Here is a 24343-nt window from a genome sequence, read left to right as displayed (position 1 = left end):
AGTTTTAGCTGTTATAATCTTTAGTTCATTAAAATTGGACCAGTCCCAAATATTCTGTAGTTCATAATGAACATCTACTGCAATTTTGCTCGCAAGCGGCAGGTTCGAGCAGGCTTTTATTATCCTCATAAATTGACGGTACGAGCGTTTTGACAGCCTCATCAATCTATGCCAGATATTAATACACGAATGGTCGTATATGGAGTTGGTCTTTAGAAAGAAGTGTGGCTTCTGATAGGGAAAAACTAATGGAAGCAAACTGAGGAGACCTGAAACAAAACCATAATAGTTAAGTTTACTACTGAAAAATAAGTTATCACGCTAACATTAGGTTGTTGCGCTGTTTTTAACAAGAGGGAAACTTTTTATGGTAGCGATAAAACTTGTGCTGGATCATCATGGTGGCCAGATAGTGACCCTTTTCTGGATAGTGGTAGTTTCATGCCTGTGTCCTTGCATTTAGAGGAGATTAACCTCCTCAACCAATTGTAGCTTACATAAGGAGGCACTGACAATGAACAAACAGTGCTTCGCTAGCAGACAGTGAGGAAAGTGCATCAAAGCATGTAACTAATCTGACAGTGTCAATGTTTAGCCGCCTAGATGCAGCATGCACAATCTTCTTTGATTACAATTGGTTGGTTTATGGAGTTTAATGTCCCAAAATGACTCAGGAGCCGACGCCATGGTGGAGGGCTTCGCAAATTTCTACCACCTGGGGTTCTTTATTGTGCACAGACACCGCACAGCACACGAGCGCCTTGCTTTTTGCCTCCATCGAAAGTCGGCTGCCGCTGCCGGGATTCGATCCCGGAATCCTGGGTACAGCCACTGCACCACTACGGCGGGGCCACCACGAAAATGTACAAGGACAGCAGGCATATCTTGCTAATCCCACTGTAGCAAACGTGGTCACGACTGTCCGCGGTGTTGTTGCATGCGAATTTCATTGCGCGAGCGGCGAGAGCAGAGAGAGCTAACGCCGAGAGAAATGCACGCGACGACGCCGGCGGCCGGATGGCCGGCTTCTATCCGTACAGTAGTGAAACCGATGCGGGCGACATCTGGGGTACCTCAGAGAACACGTTTTCCGCGCCGGCAGCGCCGGTGGCGCCGGTCTGACTTGCCCACCCACAATAAGCGCAGCGGTAGGTAGTCAGCAGTCATCCTAGCCGCTAGCCGTCCTAGCATCGGAGACCGCGCACGGTCGGTGCGATGGCGACTGAGGCAGCGCCGCCGCAGGACGCTACGAAGCGATTGCAGACCAAGAAACAGACCCTTGACGACGCCTACGCCCCGCCGGCCAACTACCTGGAGATCGATGTCGGTAACCCGATGACGCATGGCGTGGCACGCAAGCGGTACACCGACTACGAAGTCCGCATGCGGGTAAGCAGAAACGCCCCACGGTTGTGATTAGGCTTGGCAGTGGCAGAACCGTCACAGTCGTTTTCTTTTGCAGACTAATCTCCCCGTATTCAAGAACAAAGAGTCAACCGTCCGGCGACGCTACAGCGACTTCGAGTGGCTAAGGAGCGAGCTCGAGCGGGATAGCAAGGTGCGGAAGCCGGGTGCTGCCGTTGGCCCCCTTGAGTCAGCGGTCCCACTGCGTTTGGTTTCGATGACAAGCTACTGAATGAGGAATGCCGCCCTTTCCGCTCTTCGAATGCTTTTCGGAAATGGTGAATGTAGTTTCAACGTGTTTACTGTGTGCTGTGCGCAGATCGTGGTACCTCCACTACCAGGCAAGGCGTGGAAACGGCAACTGCCCTTCCGGAGTGACGAAGGCATCTTCGACGAGGAGTTCATTGAAGAGCGCAAAAAGGGGCTCGAGCTGTTCATCAACAAGTAAGCCCAGCTGACTCCGTTCTTTGCACGCGCTCCTTTCGGAAGGGCAAACGATCCCCACCCCCTTTTTATCGCACATGAAGGCCGTGCTCAGCCCCGCCATCTGAACGTGTCAAGGCGACGGTGGTTCTGGTACCGACAAGCGTATTCCTAATCTCATCGATGACCTAAGGATAGGCTGATTGGTATTAGCGGTTTGTATTGGAGCTCCCTGTGCGACTTCAGTAGGCTGCCAGCATGAGCGGAGGGCTAGGAATCGGTAACCAAATGCTTCAAGGAAGGTCTAAATGTATTGTCTTTTATGTTTTCTTTTAACCGGTTGCATCTTTAAACCTCACACTCAAGTGTTTTCATTCCAAAGATAACAGGTCTTGCCTCTCTGCTGTGCTGGCGAACTTGACCGTTTTAGCAGAATTTGTTTGCTATGGGATGTCTAGGCAGTAAAATGGTAATATTATTTTGCAGTGGTATTAGGGGTTCAGAAATATATCTTGGCTTCAAGTTTACTACCTTCTAAGCTTCTCGTCGGTGCTTGTGTGGTGGTGGTTGTGTGCATGTAGTGTGCAAGCCAGATGTCTTTTAGTGCATGGGCACTGAATGGCTTTTAGCCGCTGCCTGATGTCCTAAGTCTGCAGTGTGATGCGACACTCTCGCGTGTGTGTTGGCAATTTGTGTGACGAAACCACATGTTATGGCTGAATTGTTAGATGCCACCTTGAGCGGCACTTTTGAGATAGGAACCCACCAGGAACCTCGGATCCCAAGTCACACACTACTCCTGGGCCTTGTTTTATTTTAAAACAGCGCTAGAACACAGACAGGTAGAAAGAGACAAACTCACATTGCACTGTTTTAAAATAATGTTCAACAAACTCGACCAACAAGCCACTCTACTCCTAGGCCATGCAGGCGCATTTGTATATCTTTCAGGTAACAAGCCACTCTACTCCTAGGCCATACAGGCGCATTTGTATATCTTTCAGGTTGTCTTTCACATAATGTGATAGGTTATGACTGTATGCTATAAGTGTATGCGACGTAATTTTCACTCGTCCTAATAAATATGGTAACTATTTTTTAGTATGTTTAGGCCATCTCTTGTGAACCGGATTTTTTCTTGACAGCACAGATTAATGCACATTTGTGCATCATAGCCAAGTCAGCATGTACAATGCATTCATAACAGTAAGCAAATGAGTGCTGCAGTGTGTTTGGGAAATTCATGTCAACACAGAGACTTGATGACATGTTTTGCTAGTCTGCTCAGCTCTTTTAAAACATTCTTTGATTTCAAACACAGACCTGAAAATACAGTGCGTTTCACAGTTACCTGCGTGCTGTAAAATGCTTCTCCCAGCTAAACAGCGGAATCCTCACAGCTCAAATTTCGCACAGAAATGGCATTTTGTCGTTGGTATTTTTAATACCTAATTTGTTTGGGGCACTTGCCTAAATCGGTCAGAAGTCTGATGTTTCCATCGTATGTGGTGGCGACAATGCAAGACGAGCCGCTGCCCCCACGATGGCACCAGTGGCGCCACCTCGTGCTGCTTACAACTTTGTCACAGGAATAGAGGGGGTGAACGTTTTTGGTGGAAAGTTTGAAGATAATTTCTCAACTGCTGCATCAATAATAACGAACAAAAGTTAGGTGGAAACTTCATTATTGTATTCATATAAAACTGCAGGAGCAGTGCAAAGCTTGTCAATGGAATGGTCATTTGCTATACCATCTTGTCAGTCGTAGGGACGACCCTGCGCTTGGCGCATGATAGCCTTAATTTCTTATGCACCATAAAACATAACAGCTGTAGCGACTGTTTTTTAAGGCACTGTACGCTGTACTGGGAGAAATGCATTGAAAAATTAAATGATAGTCATCATGCATTTGCAGCATGATTCGATCTCTGATTGTTGCATAGTGTCCTTTTTCTTCTCAGAAATCCCTTCTGAAAGAAGGGAGTAGAGGTTCTTTTCTTCTTCCTGTTTGGTGTTGGGCACGAAGGATGACGACGAAGACTCAGACGTTGAACATGAAAAACTTTATAAATCAGAGTAGCATAGTTTGTAGAATGAAGATGGACAAAGTTTTAGAATACATATTGTATGTAGTCGCTGGAGCTCTCTGTCAGGAGCTCACAACGAGAATCCTTAGATTCTCGATATCTCTTCTTAATCCCTCGACTTGTCATCGATTGGGCAAGCCTTCTCCTGACATAAGTGGCCTGTAGCCTCTTAGGTGGGCCCACCGTTCTTCCAGCAGATTCCATGTGATCCGGTAATACACAAATAAAGAAAACCACACTAAATAGCATGCCACACTGGTATTAGATGACCAGACAAAATACAATGCAAGAAAAAGGAACACTAAAACCCCTGTCTGTGCTAGCACACGTGGTCTGGTAAAACAGAAGTCAAGGAAAGCGAAACTAAATCACGCATGTGCCCAGACATCACATGATCCAACAAAAAACTAATTCAAAGCACAGGAGACTCAGACTTCATCGTCTACCTTCATCTCATTGCGGCACGGGCCAACTGAGGCCAAAGCACTGTAGTGGAAAGCTTCTCCGGAATAATTTTGATCACGAGGGGTTCTTTAACATGCACTGACATTGCTCACGTGTGCTGTCCAGCAAAATAGGGCAGCCGCAGTCGCACTATTTAAGGCCTGATATTTGCGTGCAGCAGAATTTTCAGGCATTATCCATGTTTGAAGTGAACATTTCTCTAGTTGCCGCCAAAATTCAAATGTGCACTCTGCAGCAATTGCTCATTGTATTGTACCCCCCACCCACCAAAATCACTCCGAAGTCTCTTCCTCAGAGTTTTCTTGTATTTTCTTGTTTTTTGAATCTCTCTCGATGAAACATTTCGCTTCCGGTTTCTCGGTCATCAACACATATTTTAGACTTTTTAGGGAGTGCCTCTTTTTTGTTTGGGTTATGAGATCTAACGTCTCAAAGTGTCTCAGGCTATGAGTGCTGCTGATGTGGAGGGCTTAGGAGAGTGTCGACCACCTGAGGTTCTTAAATGTGCAAGGAGCTTACATTTCTCTTCCATTGTATTCCATTACGACCTTGTTCAATCCAGGCTGCTGCAGTTGCCTGGATTGAACAAGGTCTCCTGGCTCACTAGCAGAGCACCCTAACCACTCGGCTACTGTGGTAGGCTCCCTCTCTTCGAGTGATATGGGGAAATAAGAAGAATCATCATGTGGCTCTTGATCAAATGGAGAGAGGGATAGAAAAAGGATTTGAGTAAAACCAGGTCTGGGACCTGCAAAACCGAATTTCGGCCTCCCCAAAAATGTGGGTGCTTGTGAGTGTGTGTGTTTAATGTTTGTTGCAGTTCCTCATGCTTGGTGCTGGACCTGTTACGCTGATGTGCTACTTTTTTCGTGGTCATGTGCAGAGTTGCTGGACACCCATTGGCCCAAAATGAGCGCTGCCTGCACATGTTTCTACAGGAACCAGTAATTGATCGCAACTATGTACCAGGAAAGATTCGCAACACATGAGGCCGTCTGCTGGGACTGTTCGGCATGTCTTTATAAATATATATATATATATATATAATGTTATATATGAGTATATGTATGTTATGTAATAAAGCGGACCTTTTTTCTCTTTCCAGTTCTGCGTGTGCGTGTAATGTTAATTCGATGTGGGCAATGTGCATGTGTGTGCTTTTAAATCGGCACACCTTGCCGCCCACGCAAGAAGCCTCTCGGCCAAGATATTTACTCTGGTTCGGCTTGGCTACAGTTAGATGGTAGGTTATATTTTTGATGGTTAGCATCATTCAGCTATCAGAACCATGTATATCTGGCTGTTGTATAATGCAGACTGCAGTTCATTAGGTTCCGTGCAAGGAGGGAAACTTTGCAGTGGCTTATCTGCATGGTGATAAATATGTACCCTTGATGTTAGTCTGACGGTTGCAAATATGTTCTGGAATTAATTGATTAAAACTGGCTATCTTTCTTCATTATGGCCCTCTAGAAGCTCTGGTAGTGATTGCTCCTTGGTCCGTGACTTGGTGGGATTCCCAGTGTGTGCAAGACATCTTTCAGAGCGTTAAGTCTTGGACAACATCATCGTACAATATAAGTGAATAGGGACATGCACTGCTGAGACGCCACTATAGTTGTTCCACTGCATGCCCAGAAACTTTTGCTGTCAGCAGCTTGGCTCATGATTGTATGACTATACAGGGTCACCAAAAAGTACTGTAATGCAAAAAAGCAATAACTTCAACAAAGAATGGAATTGCAGGCGTGGTGATGGTGGTGGTAAAAACTTCCAACAGATACAGGATAGGCGGTAACCTATCTGCCTACACGACGGCCTGGAGCCCTTGGACCCTGGCGGTGTGTTTGGCAAGTTGGATTACACCTAGCTGAGTCTCGGGGTGTGAGCTCAACAATAGTCTCCCAAAATTCTTCCATTTTTGTCTGTTAAATTCTATTTTTCATTTCCGGACACGTCCATATCAAATGTACCAGATCCGCCTTATCCTGATATAGTTTGCACCTATCGGGGAATTGTTCCGGGTACCACTGACTTAAAGTAGCTGGGTTCGGAAAAGTCCTTGTTTGTAAGTGCCTCCAAATGCTTTCTTGGATCTTAGTGTCCTATCTGCCGGTGGGTATTCTAACCTGTTTAGTTGATAGTGCTCTGTAATCTCTGTGTAGCTGGCTAGCCTGTCCCTGCTAAGAGTGTATTGAGGATCAGAACCTACCTGGAAGGTGAGACCACGGGCAAGCTTATGAGCTCCCTCATTTCCCTGAAGCTGGGAGTGGACTGGTGCCCATATTAGCCGGATTATTCTGTCATCCTGACATGTTCTCAGTATCCCTTTTGCCTGTGGAGAGACCCTCTCCTTGAGAAAATTGCATATTGCTGTTTTGGAATCGCTTATAGTTATAGTTAGCCATTGTCCCTGCTATTGCAAGGGCAATCGCCACCTCTTCAGCCGTGTGAGCTAAACTCGTCCTAACCGAGCTGCTTATTCTTAGATTTTGTTCATCTGACACTACCGCAACCATAACATGCCTGTCCTCGTACTCGGTGGCGTCAACATAGACCACGTCCTGTCTTCCTTGATATATCTTCTGCAGCGTTTCCACCCTTTTCTTTCTTATTTCCTGGTGATGCTCTCGATGCATATTTCGTGGCAGCGGAGGGATTTTTAGTCACTTCCCGACTTTCATCGGGACATCCGTCTTCTGGTCCTCTTGGCTTTCGTATCGAATACCTAGTTTTAGCAGTATGCTTCTTTCTGTCCGAGTCTTTGCCAGTCTTTCGTACTGGGAGTGCTTTTTTTTTATTCAAAAGTGCAGTGAATTCTGCAAGACAGTTCACATTTCATTTTCAAAACTGTCCGCCTTCCACTTTTATGCAGACTTCCAGACACTTTCGGAAATTGTTCAAAATGGCCGCAATGTCTTCAGGGGCTATTTCGTTCAAAGCCTTTTCCAGAGCACGTTTCAAGGATTTAGTGGATTTTTGCTTCATGATCCCCCAAACAGCAAATTCAACCGAATTGAGATTGAATGATTGGGGAAGCGGGTCGCCAAACATCCTTCCTTCAGAATCCGAGAATGTTCGCCTCGCACTGTGGGCAGGTTCTCTTGCTGCCATTAAGTTTTTCTTGCATTATCCTGAGCCCAAGGAATCGCAGCACACTCCAGGATCAGCTAGTGGTAGGTCTTGGTGTTGATTTTGGCCCCTTTTGGAACGAAAGCAAGCTTGATCCTCTCAAAGCCTAAAATTCTGCCCCAAATTATGTTCATTGGAAAATTTTTTCTTTTTTCAACTTTCGCAGTTTGCAGAGACCTGGTTGGCAGCAATTCTCTGTGGTGTTGCATATTTAAGGCTGGGTCATCTGTGAAAATCTTCTCATCTGTGAACAGAATCGAGTTCAGGGCTTCACTTTGGCACGGCTGTTTCATCCTGTCACACTTTTCGAGCCTGAATGCCTTGATCTTGTCAGTGAGAAGCTGTACTTTTGCTGGCTTGCGCACATGGAGAGTCCAGGGTCCTCTTAACCAGTAGCTGCATGATTGAGTGCTGACTTCGTGCTCTCTGGCAAGTTTTAGCATGCCTCTCAGAAGATTTCGCTTCATTTTCTTGCTGATGGTGAATTTGAGCTCCCATTTCTTGCTGTTCAAGGCCTCCGGTTTTGCTGCCGGTGCTTGAGGCCTTCCATCTCCTGAAATCATTTGACGACGCGGTACACGTGTCCTTGCTGCAATTTTAGCATCTTTTCAATTTTCAGAATAGGTATTCCCTGTTTGTGACAAGTGTTGATACAGCACCGCACTTTTTCAGAGACCATTTTTCCTGAAAAGTAATATGCCAATGATTGTACAGTCAGCAGTTATATTAAGGTGCGCCGAACTCGAAAATTAGTGTTTCTGCTGAAAAATGCAAAAAAAATTTAAAACTCTAAGCGCATTGCAGTACTTTTCAGTCGCCCTGTATTCTGAAGGATTAGAGGTGTGCATTTGGCTTACGCAGCCCAGTTAGCTAATGCACACCACATTGGCTTTTGCCAGCATGCGCAAACTTATGCGTGGAAGCACACCCAAGTGACCAGAAAAAGCAGTATGGCAGCGCTCATAAAATGCTCCTCTTTGCTAGGCTGTGTGTTACGGTGCTGTGATTGACATAGCAAACTTAGGTTCCCTATATCTTCACCAAAGGAATTTGCATTTTTGGCTGTTGGTACATTCAGAAGCTAATTTTAGCTGGCAATCTGTTGACTTGGCTTTCTTATTGTAACGCTGCATTGGTACGCTTTGTGTTAGAGCACTTTCAGAATGGATGCGATTTTTAGAGTGATATAACTATGACCCAAAGTAATTCATGAAACAGAAGGCTTGACCAGGTTGGTAAATCATCAAGTCCTGTGTTGTCCTCGCTCTCCGTTCTTCCCGCGCTATGCTTTCTGAGTTAGGATAATTTATAAAACGGCTGACTTAAACATTTTCTGGCTAAATTTAGCAAAACCTTCCAAAGTGTGCTCAGCAGTAAAGTAATGATTGCACATTACTGCTGCATTAATATTCTTAGTCAAATGCATGTGCATGCTGCTTTGTATTTAATTTCTATGGGTGTTCTACTTCTTGCTGAATTGCATATGCAGCTGGGATTGAATGCGAAGAACCCTAGTTCATTCCCAGCCATAGTAGTGTTTTGATGGAGACAGTGCTGAAGGCACCCATGTGCTGTGCAATGTCGGCTGACATTAACAGTCTAAATTAATCCAGAGCTCTCTGCTATGGAGTCCCTCATAGCCCACATGGCATTTTGGGACATTAAACTCTGTAACATACTATTTTCTTTGTGTGGCTGCTGGTCATTTCTACTTAAGATTGTTGTGTTAACATGGGAAGCTAAGGGTTTTTACAGGTCAATAAAAAATCGATGTATGAGAATTCAAAATTTTTATTGATGGACCTATCTGGTCTTTTGCCTGTTTAAATTTATGATGGCTAATTTTGCCATTTTTCTGCCATGAAGATTTGTTGATATCTCTCATAGAGCCTTTAGTTTTGTTGGAATATGCTGTAGGTTATATTAAAAGGACCATGAAAAGCTTTTTTACTAAAACTATAAAATACACATGAACAGTTGGAATTCAATAAGTTGTCACCAAAGATATTGGAAGTCAGAAACGTTTCTCTTCCTCTCCCGCCTCAGCTTGGTGCATGCTGGTGTACATGAAAAATAAAAGAAAACGGGTCACAATTGCACCCCATCCGGCTCGCATCATTTGGGGGTGCCCTTCGAGAGAGTGTGCCCAGAAAGCCCAGTTGAAGTCAGCGGGAAGGGGTGGCTACTTGAGGTGAGATGTCGCCATAATAGGTTGCAAGTGGTTGCTAGGAGCACTTTTTACTAATTATTTGTAAATTATGGGGTCCATGCAGAGCTTGTAAATTTGACTCAAATACTCGCAAAAACCACCTCTATGGATTTGTTTATTTGAAGATTGCGATATATGACCTGCAACAGGGTGGCCATGCGGGCTAGTTGGTTTGGATCAAGCATAATGCAACCAGCGAACAAAACGGAACACAAGAAGAAGGAGTACACATATATGACATTTCAGGGTCGTTTCGACCACAACAAAACTGCTGCGAAGTACTAATCTTTTGGCAGGTTTTTTTTCGCCATGACACTCCTAATTTTGCTATGGTGCTTACAAAGCTTTGTTGCCATAGCTGTTGATAACTCCTAAAATAATTTACTGTGCAGCAAGATAGAAAAAGAATTGGCACTTTACTGTATTTTCAAGACTTGTCAGTTTTGAAAGTGTGCAGTTAAGGCTTTTAGTGCAAATATAGCTGATCAGAAGCATGAATTGCTGGGCAAATGTTTCGTGTTTAGGGCAAAAGAACTTCCAGGAAATGGTACAAAACGACAAGCCGCAAACACATATTGCCATATATGTATTGCATGCGCACTTCCTTCTGGTCCTGCAACCTGTTTTCTGCCAGTCCTTTAGGTGCTAAAATCTAGCTGTCAAACTTCTTCTGTGCTTCAGTGCTACGTTTGCAAAAAGGTAATATGTGAACTAAATGAAATCAATTGGTGGGAGGATTGCCTTATTGTCATAATAAACTTTGACTTTTGCACATTTTGTTTCAAAAGAATTACTTCTAAACCAAAAGGTCGTTTTGCACACACAAATCTATTTTGAACTGAAGTAACAGTGCAACTTAAACGAAGGATCAGGAAAAAAAAACATAAGCACTTGCCTTTTTTTTCCCTGGTCTTTTAAGCTGCGCTTTCACGTCCGTTCAAAATGCAATACCAACTCGCCCACTATGCTATGTTGCTACAAATCTGCACAGCCAAGCTGTGTGCATGATAAAGAAATGAGTTATGATGCTTCTGGAAAATTAGTGAAAAAACTTTCACTATAGGTCGACACTTCAACCACAGCATAGAATTGCAGGGATTGAAGAGGGACTGAAAGGGAGAAGAAAGAGAAGCCCTGCGAAGAGCTCTCAGTGGACTCGTTAGGCATGAGGAATTATTGAATGGGGGCAAATGCTTGCTCCCTCCCACTAAGTAAGAAAATACCATTGAAAAAAATGCACCAACCACATTTCTTGACGAAGAAAGCTCAAATAGTACATTACTCAAATAGAGCCGTCACCTTGCCAACTTCCAAGTGCCTCGTACAAGATTTCCCATATACCATGCAGCAGCGGAACAAATGCGGAATGTCTTGCACTTTTATTTCGGAGGCGTGGACCCTTCTTTCAAAACCAGATAGATATTCTTGAGGGGAAATTCTCCATTAAAAGAAATCAGTGTGAAACTGTCAAATTGTCGCAATTTATATTTTGTAATGCATGTTCTTGTTTTGGAACCAGGTCGCGCAACAGCTAGCTAGGTCTCTTTGTTTACTCATTAGGCGCAGCATACAGTATATATTAGCAAGGTACAACACAGAAGTGGTAAAAAAAATCGAGGACACTTTGGCGACTAAAGTGATGAAAGGCGAAAGCCCGAGTGCTGCTTTCTGCTACGTGACTGTTGCGCATGTAGCGATGAATGCTGCTGCGAGTAAAGCGAGCGACTACTCTTTCACATTCTGCTAGTGCATTTATTCAGTGAATTCTGTTTGGCAGCGACGAGATTGCGCGCCTTGTATCTTTGCAGTTGTTCTACGTTTACTGTTGTGTGGTTGATTTTACAGAGTGTGCGGTATTAATTAGTAATTAATTAATCAACGGTAACAAATTAGTAATTATAGTTTAACTAGCTATTAATTAGTAATCAATTATCTATTAAACACCACTTAGTAATTAGCATTTTATTAATTATTTACTAACTAATTAGTAACTGAGAAGGCACGCATTCGCGCATACTGTGGTGATGCTGTGTGATTGGTCGAGACCTTCATGACGTCATCCCGTCTCGACCAATCAGAGCCGCGGCAAAAGCGTGACACTTTTGCTGAGGCAACGATGAGGCAATAAAGGCTTTCGCCTTAATATTGTATTTTAATAATTTTTATGTGACCTGCACTATATTTCTGGAAAGGTCACACGAAATTTCCAGAGGAGGAGGAGGTAAACTTTATTAAAGAAGAGGTCGTAGGCGCGGGGTGGGTTGGCGTTCCCGTCCCCGCGGTGGGCTCCTCTTCTAGGCCGGACGCCAGGTGGCCGACCGACGATGTCGTTCGGCGACCTCTTCGGCTCGCTCCGTGACTCGGAGTTGAACCTCCGGGTCGGAGCTGAGCAGCGCGGCCCCCCACTGAGATTGGGTAGAGAGCTGCAGACTCTGTGATGGCTTGTCTTTATTACATGAGTATAGGATGTGTGGTGTGTCTGCCTTTTGATGTCCACAGAGAGAACAGACAGGGCTGAACTGCTCTGGGAACCATATTGTGTACATGTACGGATTAAAGAAAGTGTCTGTTTGAAGCTGGCGCCAGGTGACTTGTTGTGTTTTACTTAGTGATCGATGTGGTTCTGGGAAGATTTGTCTGTCTTTCTTGAAGTGGGTAGTAATTTCTTTGTAGGTTGTCATCCGCTCCCTAGCCGACCTGAGCTCAGGGCAGCGCACCTCCCGGTTAACTACGAATCCTCGGGCAAATTGGTGCGCTGCCTCGTTCCCAGGATGGTCCGAATGGGCAGGGACCCAGATCAATGTGATAAGGCGGGTATGGGAGATTTTTTGTAAGATTTTGATGGCTGCGGAGTGGGCCCTTCCTTTTGCAAAATTTCGAATTGCAGTTTTAGAGTCGCTAAGGATGTATTTGGCAGTGGTGGAGGTAATGGCTAAAGCTATGGCAGCCTCTTCGGCCTCCTTCGGAAATTTTGTTTTATTGATTGTCGCCGATGCGAGGGGAGAGCCTCGATGATCGACAACTGCCAGGGAAAAGGCATCTCTGTCCGCATGTTCTGCCACGTCCACGTGCGCCGTGTCTTTCTGTACTGAAAATCTTTCGTGTAATTTTTGTGCTCTAGCCCTTCTTCTGTCCGTATCATATTCTGGATGCATGTTTTTAGGCAGAGGACGGACTATCATGCACCAGAATCAAGCAGCTGGACATGTGTTTGAATTGCCCGCTCCTAAACGAGTTGTACCTTAGTTGCCAACTGCAACATATTTCATAAATCGTGATGCGTTGAACACAACAGAGAAAGCGAGCGACGCAGGTTGCAACAAAATTTGCCCAGAATATCTGTACCCTGAGCGTACACGAGGATAACGTGAGCTACTGTCACATTTTGGTTCGCTTGTGTCGCGCAAGCATTAGCAAAATGCACACAAAAGGCTGCGTTACTACAGACTACAGTTATTCCTGTTATTTATTTCAAAGTTTTATATGCTTTTTAAGCCTTACTATTTCATTTGCCTAGGAGGTTTTTAACCAAACCTGAAATATTGTGAAACAAAAAGAAACCACAGCAACGGCAGACATCATCATTGAACGTTCAATGCAAAACAAAGAACGTTCGACAAACCTGCGGGCTGTCTACTGACTGGGCGGCCCACAGGGAAGGGGCTGCCCAATGGTGTGGGTGCGCAAGACAAAGCGAAGGAGCGTTGTTGTTTGGCCCGTGTGGTTGTCGCGCGGGCTGATGCCACCGCACCGATGCCATGCAGAGTAGCGCCGCTGGCGAGGCGCCGGACGAAGAGGTCTTGCTGCGCGCCCACAGCTTACTGGGCTTCCGCGACTTCTGCGCCAAGAAGGGATCGGCCAGTCTGCGGCAGCTCGACAAGCTCGCGCTGGCCGGCTTGGCCCGAGAGTTCGTGGATTCCTCGCGCGTCAAGCAGGGTCCGCTGTACAGCGCGCGCTCGCTGCGCCGCTTTCAGGTGGGCCTCAACGGTTACCTGCGCTCGCTGTACGGCGCCGATTTTGAGCTGGGACGGGATCCTGCGTTCGCGTCACTGGCGGGTCCTTCTGCATCGGGGGCAGTGAGCTCGGGAGGAGCGGGCAGGATGGGGCAGTCAGCGGACGCCGTGGTCATCACCCCCGAGGACTTGGCTAAGATCGGCCAGTATTTTTGGCGGGTGGTGAACACCCCGCGCGGCCTGCAGCAGAAGGTCTGGTTCGACCTCATGATCCACCTAGGCTCGGACGGCATCGAGAACCAGCATGCGATGCGCAAGGATTCCTTCGCGCTACTCAAGTCGCCAGCCGACGGACGTCGACGGTTGCAGTGGAAGGTGCCTGGGGGAGCGTCGGTGCCGGATGACCCGGAGAATCCACTGTGCCCTGTGCGGACGTTCCAGCTATACCTCAGCAAGCTGAACGTTGCCTGTCCCGCGCTGTTCCAGCGGCCACACGACGGCATCACCAAAGCGTCGCGCTTCTGGTTCCACATGTTTCCCCTCAACAATACCATGCTGGCGCTCATGATGTACGACATCTCCAAGGACGCTGGCCTCAGTCGCGTCTATCCCAACTTCTGCACTCAGGTTAGACGACATCGTAGACGCGCAGCGCGCGATGCGGGTGCTAACTGCTCTTATGCCCCCCAGGTGCTGCCGGAGAAGGGGCGCTTCTACGAGCTGGCGCGGCACGGCTGCCCGTCCCTGGAGAGCGCCCGCAAGGAGCCCGGCTGCGCGTTCAAGCTATGCGCCCAGTGTCTCACGGTATGTCGCGGAAGCGGCGCACTCACCTAAGTAACTTTGATTTTAAAGTGTCAGTGCCCGTGAATTCAACACCGAGGGACACAGTGGCATGTTTACAAAACAAACGGCTTTCATCGTCAAAGAAGTTGCATTTCAGGAGCTTTCAGTTAAATGCTTATATGCCATTGAAACTCCGCTAATGGATTTGGTGTTATGGCTTGCAGCCAGTGCAGGTGGCAAGCGCTGGGCCTAAGGGGATCCTGTGTTCAGTGCCCTGCTTGGAGGCCTTCATGCGTGCGAAGGAGGCACGCCAAAATGTGCGTGTCTCTTTCCGGGACGGCACCCGTGTTCCTGCCTATACCCTGCCTAGTGGGCAGGCTATCCAGACACAGGCTCCGCTGCAGCCACAGACGCAAGCGCGGGACGAGCTGGGTCGAAACCTGCCTGAAGACGTGTACAGCTTTATCCAGGAAGTGGCACGCATCCAGGCTCTAGGTCACACAGTGCGAACAGGTGAGACGAGCTGTTTGATGTCCAAAGCAAAGCAGGAGAGCCTACTTTCCTTGCCATTTCGTCTTCCATGGTCTCTGCAGTTTCTACGTAATTAAGTGGGAATGTAAAGGTTAACAGCCCCGCCATAGTGGTGTAGTGGTTAAGGCGCTCGACTACTGTGCCAAAGAATGCGGGATCGAATCCTGGCCGCGGCGGCCACTTTTCGATGGAGGCAAAAAACAAGGCGCCCATGTGCTGTACCATGTCAGTGCACGTTAACCCCGGATGGTCGAAATTTCCGGAGCCCTCCATTATGGCGTCTCTCATAGCCCGAGTTGCTTTGGGACATTAAACCTCCCAAACCAAACCAAGCAAAGTTAAGCAGTCGAGTCTTGAACGTCTGCATCGATTGAAGAAAAAAAATTAGGGATCATTTAGTAGTCTCACAATATTAGAATGTACTTTTTCATATCTTTTCTGAAGTGTCAAAGTTGAGTCTGTCACAATAAGCAGTTGGATGTGTCAGTTTAAACATTTATACAACAGCGGGACCTATTTATCCCACTATCCATATTTTTGCATGCGGCATACTACTGAACTATCAAGCAAACCATTCCTAGTATTTTTATCTTTCACTAATATGCTTGATTGGTATTCAGAGCATTTTTACAAGTGTACAGTTAGATGCGGACCATTCTGACGGGAAAAAGTGAAATTGAACAATTAGCCAGCTTGCGTTCTTTAAAACAGTCAGGCGCCTGATAATACTTATTCAACCAATTTTCAATGCTATTCTTACAACGCTGAAAAGACTGAGGTATGGATGCATACCACATTTGGAGTATTTTAGTAAGTCACACCCCACCATGAATCTTGTGTGAAGGCTCCGCTGAGCTTTGGGGAGAAAACTTCACTGACGATTACAATGGTAATGAGAAATTTGAGCACAGCTCTTTACTTCGCAGAAAATCTGGTATCTTCATCGCTATACTCCTTTTCATTTCATTTATTAATACTTTAATATTATTAATACTCCTTTTCATACATCAGGTGCAACGCAGCGAAAGCTACGCAAGTAGTCCGCAAGAACAAAAAAGAAAGCATATCACTACGCGCTCGTTTCGTGGCCGAGTGGTTTCTGTTGAAACGGGCTCTATTCCGAGCATACATGTTTGCAATAACTTGCTTCGCATGCCTGGACATCTTCACAGTGCGGATCTGATAGAAAAAATCCGCTCCGAAGAGGCAGTCGAGATCGCTGCGTTGCGCAGCGCGGAGGACACCGCTGACAGGGTTGCGGAGCAGCGAAAACTCAACACGAATGAAAGCAACAAACAAAACATACAAATTCACCGAATCCGATCTTTTCTCCCTAAAATAGGTGCTTTTTATGGAGTTGATGGCAAATGTAAGATGTATTAAGCTTGCAGACATCATCATCATCATCAGCCTGATTATACCCACTGCAGGGCGAAGGCCTCTCCCGTATTTCTCCACTTAGAGCTTATCATAGGAGGTTGCGGCCAATTACTGCACCAGGGTGGCCAACTCCTGTTCTGGTGAGGGAGTGCGTTGCCGGAGGTGTTCACCGGCATCAGGTCGCACCCCAAACCTGAGTATGCAATTCCATCGACACGCGGATTTTATTTTTTTTTTATCCGGTGGAGAATTGCGCGGCACCGGGATTTGAACCCCGGTCCTCTTGCATGCGAGGCGGATGTTCTACCGCTACGCCACCGCTGCAATTTTGCAGACAAAGCACCTATTATTCCTCTCGTCAAGAGCAGGCACTATTTTTCACCGCGGATGCGGGGAGCGCAAACAAGAGCTCTAGCTTTGGCAGTGTTGCACTTGATGTATGAAACGGAGTATAGTGATGCGAGCGAGGAGCATCATTCATTTTGTAATTGGTACAGTTCTACAGTTCTTCACAGTGCTTCCTTTTTTAGGGGAAAGGGGGCAGTTCAAATCCACTGTTCCAGTTTTGTATCTCTTTTTCGTTGCTCTACCAGATTTTTTTTTTCTTCTTACACTTAAGCCTTGCTTTAAAGCAGGACATGATAATGTTAAGGGGTCCCTCATGAACTCTACGCCGCCGTTCTCCAAATTGCCAAAGACGACAAAGTTATACATGACCATGAAAGGTTGCCCAAAGCCGAGCAGAACCTTGTGCCCTACGTTGGCCTTTGCCACTTGCATTAGGGTAGCCACCTGAGACATTCTATTCTGGGTGCACTTAAGGTCTGGTTTGCCTTTAGTGTAGACACAACAGCTTTATGTCGCAGGATCCCAACGCTGCCTTTCACTAGACCGTCCAAAATGTCTGTGTTCCGGATCAACATGGCAGGTTGCGGGAGTCCGAGCAGAATCATTTGCCCCAGGTTGGTCGGTGCAAGCTATGATAGGGCAGCTTTCTGGGCCACGCTATAGCTGCCCATCAGTTATCGCGATGGTAATGTCGCACTAGACAGGAACTGCAGTCTAAAATAACCTGTTGGAGTGGAAATGGTATGGAACCTCATAGCTATCACCACAGCCAGTTACCCGTGTGCCACACTCTCGCGCTGTGCATTGCATCTAGTCTTCATCAATTTCCACCTATGTGCAATGGATCCAAGCACTTCGCAGTAACATTATTAACCTCATGGCCTCCGCACCGCAATTTCTCGGCTTTTGAGCGCGCACTGGAGTGCATAAAAAGGAGCATAAATTCCAACAAATATAGTCACAGAAAAACAAACACTACTTTATTTTTTCTTAATTACCTATTCCACTGAAATAGTAAAATATATTTGCAGCTATAAAATGCCTTGGAACATTAAGGCATGTGAAGTGGGAAAGGAACAACCTATATTTAGCTGACAACGAATTCTCTTCGTTATCACTGTCACTGTCTGCATTTTATTATTTCTCGTCTTCGTAAGGAGCATTCTTATCGCAGATGTCTCTCTTGACACCACTGTCGAGCATAGTTTAGCGCTATGCCATCAAACCGAGATTTTTCCATGCCCAATTATTTGCACAATGCGGGATTGCAAACTTTTTGCCATCTGAAAAATATACCCTCACCTCGAACATGGACAACTGTGCCCATCTAGTGGAAAGCATGTTAAGCAAAAAAGGTATAATTTAAATTGTGCTGTGGTCGATGAAACATTGTCAAAAACAGTCATTCTCCAAGCTGTCCGAGCAAGCAGCAAATCGCTGGCCGCAGAAATTGTTGGGCGAAGAAGGGATGTGCCTAAATGAACATTTTTCACCAAAACTTTTTTTATTTTTGGCTCTCCTAGATTTTGCGTGTATTAAGGAAACCCCATACCAAGTTTGGTTGTCATGTGCGTAGTAGAAAAATTAAAATTAATTTTTTTACGAGGAGGGTTTCACTTACCACCGAAGGTGCCCATGAACACTGATTTCAAGACTCAGCTGCATAGCGGGCAATAAACTGAACGCAAGGTGTATCTCCAAGTTAGAATGCTTGTTTTTTGCGCTCTTTAGCCAAAAAGGACCTGCTATCGAGAGAACAGCAGACAGCTAAATAGAAAAACGGAAACAAAAGGCAAATTTTGGGTTATGGCACCAGCAGATTGGCTGGTAAACCAAAATAGAAGTTTGGATTGACTAATACCTTAGTCAAGCGTGCAAGTTACAGTGCACTTACGCGGAGTGCACTTTGTAGCTCGAAAGAGACTTTATGCTATGCAGTGCTAAACGGGAAAGCGGAGTGCACTTGCATAAGCACTAGCTAGTACGAAACTGGCAACTGAAAAACGTTTTAAAAAAGGAATTGTAACCTCCAAGCATGAAGTTCAGAGAACTGCTTTTTAAAGTAGTAAAACACTCAAAAAATGCTTAAGATGATGAAGCGGGCAGTGGCACGGGGCGGAGCGCTCGCGTCAGGCCCGCTGGCCATTTAAACCATATTTCATCGTCATGAATACCTTAGTCAAGCGTGCAAGTTACAGTGCACTTACGCGGAGTGCACTTTGTAGCTCGAAAGAGACTTTATGCTATGCAGTGCTAAACGGGAAAGCGGAGTGCACTTGCATAAGCACTAGCTAGTACAGAACTGGCAACTGAAAAACGTTTTAAAAAAGGAATTGTAACCTCCAAGCATGAAGTTCAGAGAACTGCTTTTTAAAGTAGTAAAACACTCAAAAAATGCTTAAGATGACGAAGCGGGCAGTGGCGCGGGGCGGAGCGCTCGCGTCAGGCTCGCTGGCCATTTAAACCATATTTCATCGTCATGTCATCACATCGTTCTGTTTCTGTTGTGTCGCCGTGTTACATCGCTTGTCATGCCACCACATAACATTTGATTGGAGGTGCGGTTCATCCCCATCCTCGCCTTGCTCCGTCAAAGCCAATCGTACGCTGGGTCCATCGGCCGAGAGCCCGTGGAGATCGCCACCCAGCTTTACCCCAGCCCTTCGTGCTCAGACCCGACCAGCCGCTCTCCCCAGCCCCGTCCCCAGCCTTGACCACAACACATGGCGACTAGGAAGAGCCCAAAGCCGACCCGACCGACCCTACGACGAAGTGACCTCACGACCACTCGAGCGAAGACAGCTCCCCCGCTCAAGCCGTTCGGCGTGTCCATGAGCCTTGGCCTTCGGACCTGATGCTCCGGGGCAAGCATTCATCCCATCTTCACATTCATGTGATGTCCAGCGTTTCATGTCCTAATCCTGTGTCTGTGTTCATCGTCACTTCATGCAATAGATTTTTAGCAATCGATCGGGACGATTGCTCGGTGGCCCCGGGTAGTGCTACGATGATGACGAAGCGGGCCTGGCGCGAGCGTTCCGCCCCGCGCCACTGCCCGCTGGCCGTTAAACCATATTTCATCGTCATGTCATCACTTCGTTCTGTTTCTGTTGTGTTGCCGTGTTACATCACTTGTCATGCCACCACGTAACAATATGTACAAAACACGTAAAATCAACTTGTATACATATCTTATTACATTTGTGGCAAAAAAATTTCTGCCGGCGAGGCTACGCACTCGGCCCTCAAAGTCAGTTTTGCAAATGCGCTCCGACCTGAGTGCACACTTTGGTAAGTGCACTTACGTTACGCCATTTAGCAGCGGTAGAGTGCACTTTTCGTAAGTGACACTCACCGTAAGTGCACTTTATTTTGCGCGCTTGGCAGGGGTAACTAACACAGTGCGTAACCTTCGAACACTGTTTCACACCACTGAAAGCCTGGCTAACCAAAGTTCTCGACAAACCAGGGATATAATTCGGAGCCTACATGAAGAGGCACACCCAGAAAGCAACCAAGGAAAGCATTTCACGAGGGCAGACAAGGGTGCTGGACAACTGTGCAACTCGAAGCATTTACCACAGAGCAGTGTCGTGTTGAAAAGGATAGCCCAACATATGCATCAGGCCACTTTGATTTACTATTAAGGCGGGGGTCCCATGGTGGCCATCTTGGAATTAGTTCAAATTCTGCCACCAGGCTACGCACTGATTCAGGACTGAGAAAGTGCCTATGGGCCTTGCCCCCAGTTGGCCGAGGGACCCAACCTTTGCTTTGTAGAGAAGCTTTCTTTTGTTGGAGGGTGGGTTTTCAAAGCCCCATTCTTCTCCCTGCCGTGCGCAGGGGGAAGCGTTCACCTGTTCTTAGCTTGACTACAGCGGATAGCAGGACTGCGGGGTGTTAGCTTGCCTTACCATGGCTGAACTTGAGCGGCGACGCGGAAAGCCGCTGCTCGATTCGGCCATGACCGAATGTGCGTAACGTAAATGAAAAGTACCACCTCGTTTTGTTGTTGTTCACTGTTCTGGATAGAGTGGAAGCTTGAGGGAGTTGATGATACATCGTCGACATATGTTCACGATAGCTCAAGTGGATACCAAAAATGGAAAGGTGCGATATGATGGAAGGTATTTATGTGGCCCTTGTATACTATACTTTGACTCACAAGAGATTTGCACCACTGCTAAAGGCAGGGGCTCCCTGGCCCATTCAAATGCTCACTGTAATAGGTAATTGTGCTCCGATGCACCCCTCGAATCGGCAAGGGCGACAGTGGGAGCACAATTGCCTATTATAGGTGGTGTGGATAGTGGTTATTCAAACAAAAGGAAGGAAAAGAGTGCTGCCGGCCGCTTCAACTGCTATCTAAAATCTGAAGCGCCCAAGCTGCAGCCGGCGGGAAAGCAAAATGATGGGGAGAGGAAAGCGAGGGGAAGTGCAGAGGGGAGCTATAGCAAGAAAGTACAGGGGGAGCTTTGTACATTAGTTACAAAGTACAAAAAAAAAGGGGAAACGCATTTGCCTCGCTCGCGCGCAAGTGTCCAAGTGCTCGTGGTCCATGGCGCCCGGCCTTTCGCAGTACTAAAAACATTTTGTGAGACGAAGTGTACATCTTTGGTGGTTTCGTCATGAACTCTGGCTGAAATCGACACCTGTATTGTCTTTCCTTTGATACCCATCTTTTGAGCTGTTATCACTTTTGAAGTTATGGCATTTATAGTAGGATATTCTTGCGAGCTGTCTGGTGCAGAGCTGCTTTTATCAAACGTTATTGCACATAATAAAATTGCAATAAAGTCGGTTTCAATCAACAGTAATCATTTTCTTTTTTCTTTTTTCTTTTTAGTTCGGGCTTTTCTAACCATAGAGACTGACGTTGGTAACCTAATGAGCTCAGAAAAGGGCGATGGCCAATTTCATTTTACCTTAGAGAGGAGAGTCGGCATTGCGAAATAGGTAAAAAATACCTACCAAAAGGGTAAGCACCACGCAGCTGCCGCAATGCATTCAGGCTAAATTTTGGGGGAAATGAATTGGAGAGGGGAGGGTAGCAGGCAGTTATGAGGCAACGTCGCCAGTAGAAGCGGGTTAGTTTCGCAAGCACGTTAGACCGCTCCTTCTCGACCCTTCCCCTTTGAATCTCCTCTGTACTCTTCATTGGTTAGATGTACGTCTTTGCTGCATTGCGAATCCAGTGTACTTTCTATATATTTATTTACTTATTTATTTATTCACTACCAGCATCACCTGCTTTCATAACAAGCATAGAACGGCAATCACTCGCGCTAACCACGGTAAAATGCATAACTGGCTGCCACTGAGGCATTCTTTAGAGTCAAAGGATTCGTTTCTGTTGTTGTATGTGAAAGAAAAGAATAATGCAAGACGCCCTTCGGTTACTTACTGCCCCTAGAATTTGTCCGGACATGTACTTCCTCGCGCTGCCCTGATGTGGCCATTTGGCGTGCTGAACAGCTTTCTTTCTTTTTTTTTTTTTTTTTTTTTTTTTAGAGCTCAGCTCTTTGGCGCCCGTTCCTGCGTTTCGCGTCGCCGTCTGCGTTGTCCCTCGTAACCAGCTCCGCAGCCAGGGCAGCGCACGCTCCTGCCACCATTCGCCGCTGCGTGTCCCCCCTCCCCCTACCTTTTTCCTTTGTGGCGGCGACGGTGTTTTCCGGTGTAAGTGGATCACGGTGCATACATCCTAAGCCGAAACGCAGAGCCACGTTGACTTGTCTCGCTAGCGGCATCAGTCAGTCGCTGCTATCTCTTCGCTGCGCAACGCTCCTACAGGTCCACACGCTGCCTTACGCGAACTCCTGGTCCACAAAGCTTCCTTCATGACAGTCAAGAACTGTTAGTGGAGTGTTTCTTGAAGAAATACGTGTGAAAAATAAAATAAAAAGGTTGTCTGTAACTGTACATACATGTCTTGCTCGAAATCTTTGCCTCAATCTATCGAAAAGCTGGAACAGCCAATGAGATACGCTCAAATTTCGCATTAGGAAGTAACGTAATCGTCGGTAATTTTTCTGTTGTAATAAAAGTAGAAAAAAAAAGACGCGCGCGCTGATATATGTGGGTGTGTGTACTTTCCTTTTCATAATGCGCTGACCGCTTTCTTTTTTCCCTGGTGGGGGTGGGGGGGAAGGGGTGGTGGAGGCATTTCCATTGAAACACACGAGGCTATATAGTGTTGACGGTAAGCTAACCGCCCCTCCCCCTCCCCCATTTTTGTTTTTATTTAGAATAGCAGCTTGGGCGTGTTGGTTATGCATCTTGAGGTAACAGCGCGGAACGTGGACGGGAGCACAAGGTCAGAAGACGACACAACGAATAGATTGATGTTTTAGATTGAGCTCCTTGTGCTATATACAGCAACATGAGCAGGTGGGCTGAAGGCGAATGCACCAGCGCTGGTAGTAAGCGTACATAGGTAATGGTACTCCAGCTATAATAACTACCGCGAGCTCTAGTTTCAAGTCAGTCTGCGCTCTTGTTGCGATATTTTTAGCTATAAGGTGCGTTGAGAAAGCGGACTGCCATACTAGCAGCACTCGAGAGCGTGAGTGCAACATGATATTTCTGAAATATATTCAAAATATATGTAATGCCTCCCTGAGGGGTAATGTAAATAAAATAAATAAACATATTCTGAGCAATAACACGACCAGAAAAGCGAGACATCACGAGCAGTTATCTAAATATGCGCCGCTTTGCAACTAGCACATGTGTTTCTTGACAATGATTTCATAATTTGAAATTTACCAGCCCCGGAATTCTTTTTACATGTCTGGGGATCGTACAATAAGATACCCTTGTTGATTCATCTGCGGTTCCAATGAGGGGGGGGGATCGCCCCATTTAGACAAGTACTGGCGAACCTACACTGTTTGCAAACATTGTCCCCACGAATGTGTGAAGGGTTTGTTTCATCATTGATGGAAAAAAGAAAAACAGCCCGAGGAAACAGTACGGAAAATCGAAGAACTGACAAACATGGCTGTCAATCCTCACATTCCTTCTGTAGGTAGACCCTCGTAACTGCCATAAATAAAGCGGGTACTGCAAAGCACTTTCCATGCGCCGCGACGTCAACGCCGCAGTCACGGCAGGCGTCGCAAAAGGGGAATGCACCTGCATGTTCGTGGTGCTGGCTCGCTCACCCTCTCGCGCGGACTGAGAAAATTTGAAAACCGTGAAGAAAACTATTCTGTGAAGAAAAGAAGCAGGGGGAGCTAAGTGGACTTCAGGACGAGAAGAACGGAGTAGGGGACAGCCGCGCGGTCCCAACCCCTCGCTAGTTTTTGACGCGTGTAGCACATGCCAGATATCTGGCAGGGACAGATCACAGCATCAGAGCTCGCGATGCACGCAGGCGCTGCGCGCATGCGCAGACCGGCTTTGGCTGACGCGTGCGACGACGTTAGCGCGGCAGTGCATGAAGCATGTGTGTTTGGAGTCATGGGTTATGTATTCCAGTAGTTCCCTTCCCCCCACGCTACTTCTACCCCCAACATGACGCAATTTTGGATGTACTTTAGGGAAGTGGTATGCCTTTATACTTTCTTCAATCGCCACACTGAGAGAAAAAACTTGACGAATGCTAAGCAGCACAGGCATCGGAATGT

The 24343-nt window shown here is 46.4% G+C and overlaps 3 protein-coding genes across 5 annotated transcripts in view; 2 read left to right on the top strand and 1 right to left on the bottom strand.

Annotated features, from left to right (window-relative positions):
• The first annotated feature begins 1111 nt into the window (after positions 1 to 1111).
• On the top strand, positions 1112 to 5483 carry Snx3 (sorting nexin 3). The gene is made up of 4 exons (XM_084586927.1): positions 1112 to 1389; positions 1463 to 1558; positions 1724 to 1848; positions 5263 to 5483. The coding sequence occupies exons 1-4, from the start codon at positions 1216 to 1218 to the stop codon at positions 5366 to 5368; spliced, it is 501 nt and encodes a 166-aa protein (XP_084443053.1). The 5' UTR covers positions 1112 to 1215; the 3' UTR covers positions 5369 to 5483.
• Positions 5484 to 7549: 2066 nt separating this feature from the next.
• On the bottom strand, positions 7550 to 8074 carry LOC146207361 (uncharacterized). The gene has a single exon (XM_084576586.1). It carries the CDS (start codon positions 8072 to 8074, stop codon positions 7550 to 7552), a length of 525 nt encoding a protein of 174 aa, XP_084432712.1.
• A 5236-nt stretch (positions 8075 to 13310) lies between these two features.
• The window catches only part of LOC146207360 (uncharacterized), a 51166-nt gene continuing 40133 nt past the window's right edge, over positions 13311 to 24343 (top strand). Inside the window, exons 1-4 of one of the 3 annotated variants that reach the window (XM_084586826.1) lie at positions 13311 to 14300; positions 14364 to 14477; positions 14681 to 14969; positions 22227 to 22606. In XM_084586826.1, coding sequence (XP_084442952.1) covers positions 13479 to 14300; positions 14364 to 14477; positions 14681 to 14969; positions 22227 to 22420 — 1419 coding nt within the window. In that variant the 5' untranslated portion in view covers positions 13311 to 13478 and the 3' untranslated portion in view covers positions 22421 to 22606. Of the gene's footprint in view, positions 14301 to 14363; positions 14478 to 14680; positions 14970 to 22226; positions 22607 to 24343 lie in introns of those variants that run through there. The other 2 variants (XM_084586867.1, XM_084586787.1) reach the window with 2 other exon arrangements.

Source organism: Amblyomma maculatum, chromosome 1, assembly GCF_055883805.1.
Source record: "Amblyomma maculatum isolate TAMU_Amacu chromosome 1, ASM5588380v1, whole genome shotgun sequence".
Lineage (NCBI taxonomy): Eukaryota > Metazoa > Arthropoda > Arachnida > Ixodida > Ixodidae > Amblyomma > Amblyomma maculatum.
Note: the sequence above shows the minus strand (reverse complement) of the source record. Positions and strands in the feature narration are given on the sequence as shown.

Bases quoted from the DNA above. Each gene is read 5' to 3' on its own strand.
- LOC146207361 (XM_084576586.1), bottom strand. From the start codon at position 8,074: ATGATTTCAGGAGATGGAAGGCCTCAAGCACCGGCAGCAAAACCGGAG.
- Snx3 (XM_084586927.1), top strand. From the start codon at position 1,216: ATGGCGACTGAGGCAGCGCCGCCGCAGGACGCTACGAAGCGATTGCAG. The intron at 1,390-1,462 runs GTAAGCAGAAAC...TTTCTTTTGCAG, and splicing joins ACTACGAAGTCCGCATGCGG to ACTAATCTCCCCGTATTCAA. The intron at 1,849-5,262 runs GTAAGCCCAGCT...GGTCATGTGCAG, and splicing joins CTCGAGCTGTTCATCAACAA to AGTTGCTGGACACCCATTGG.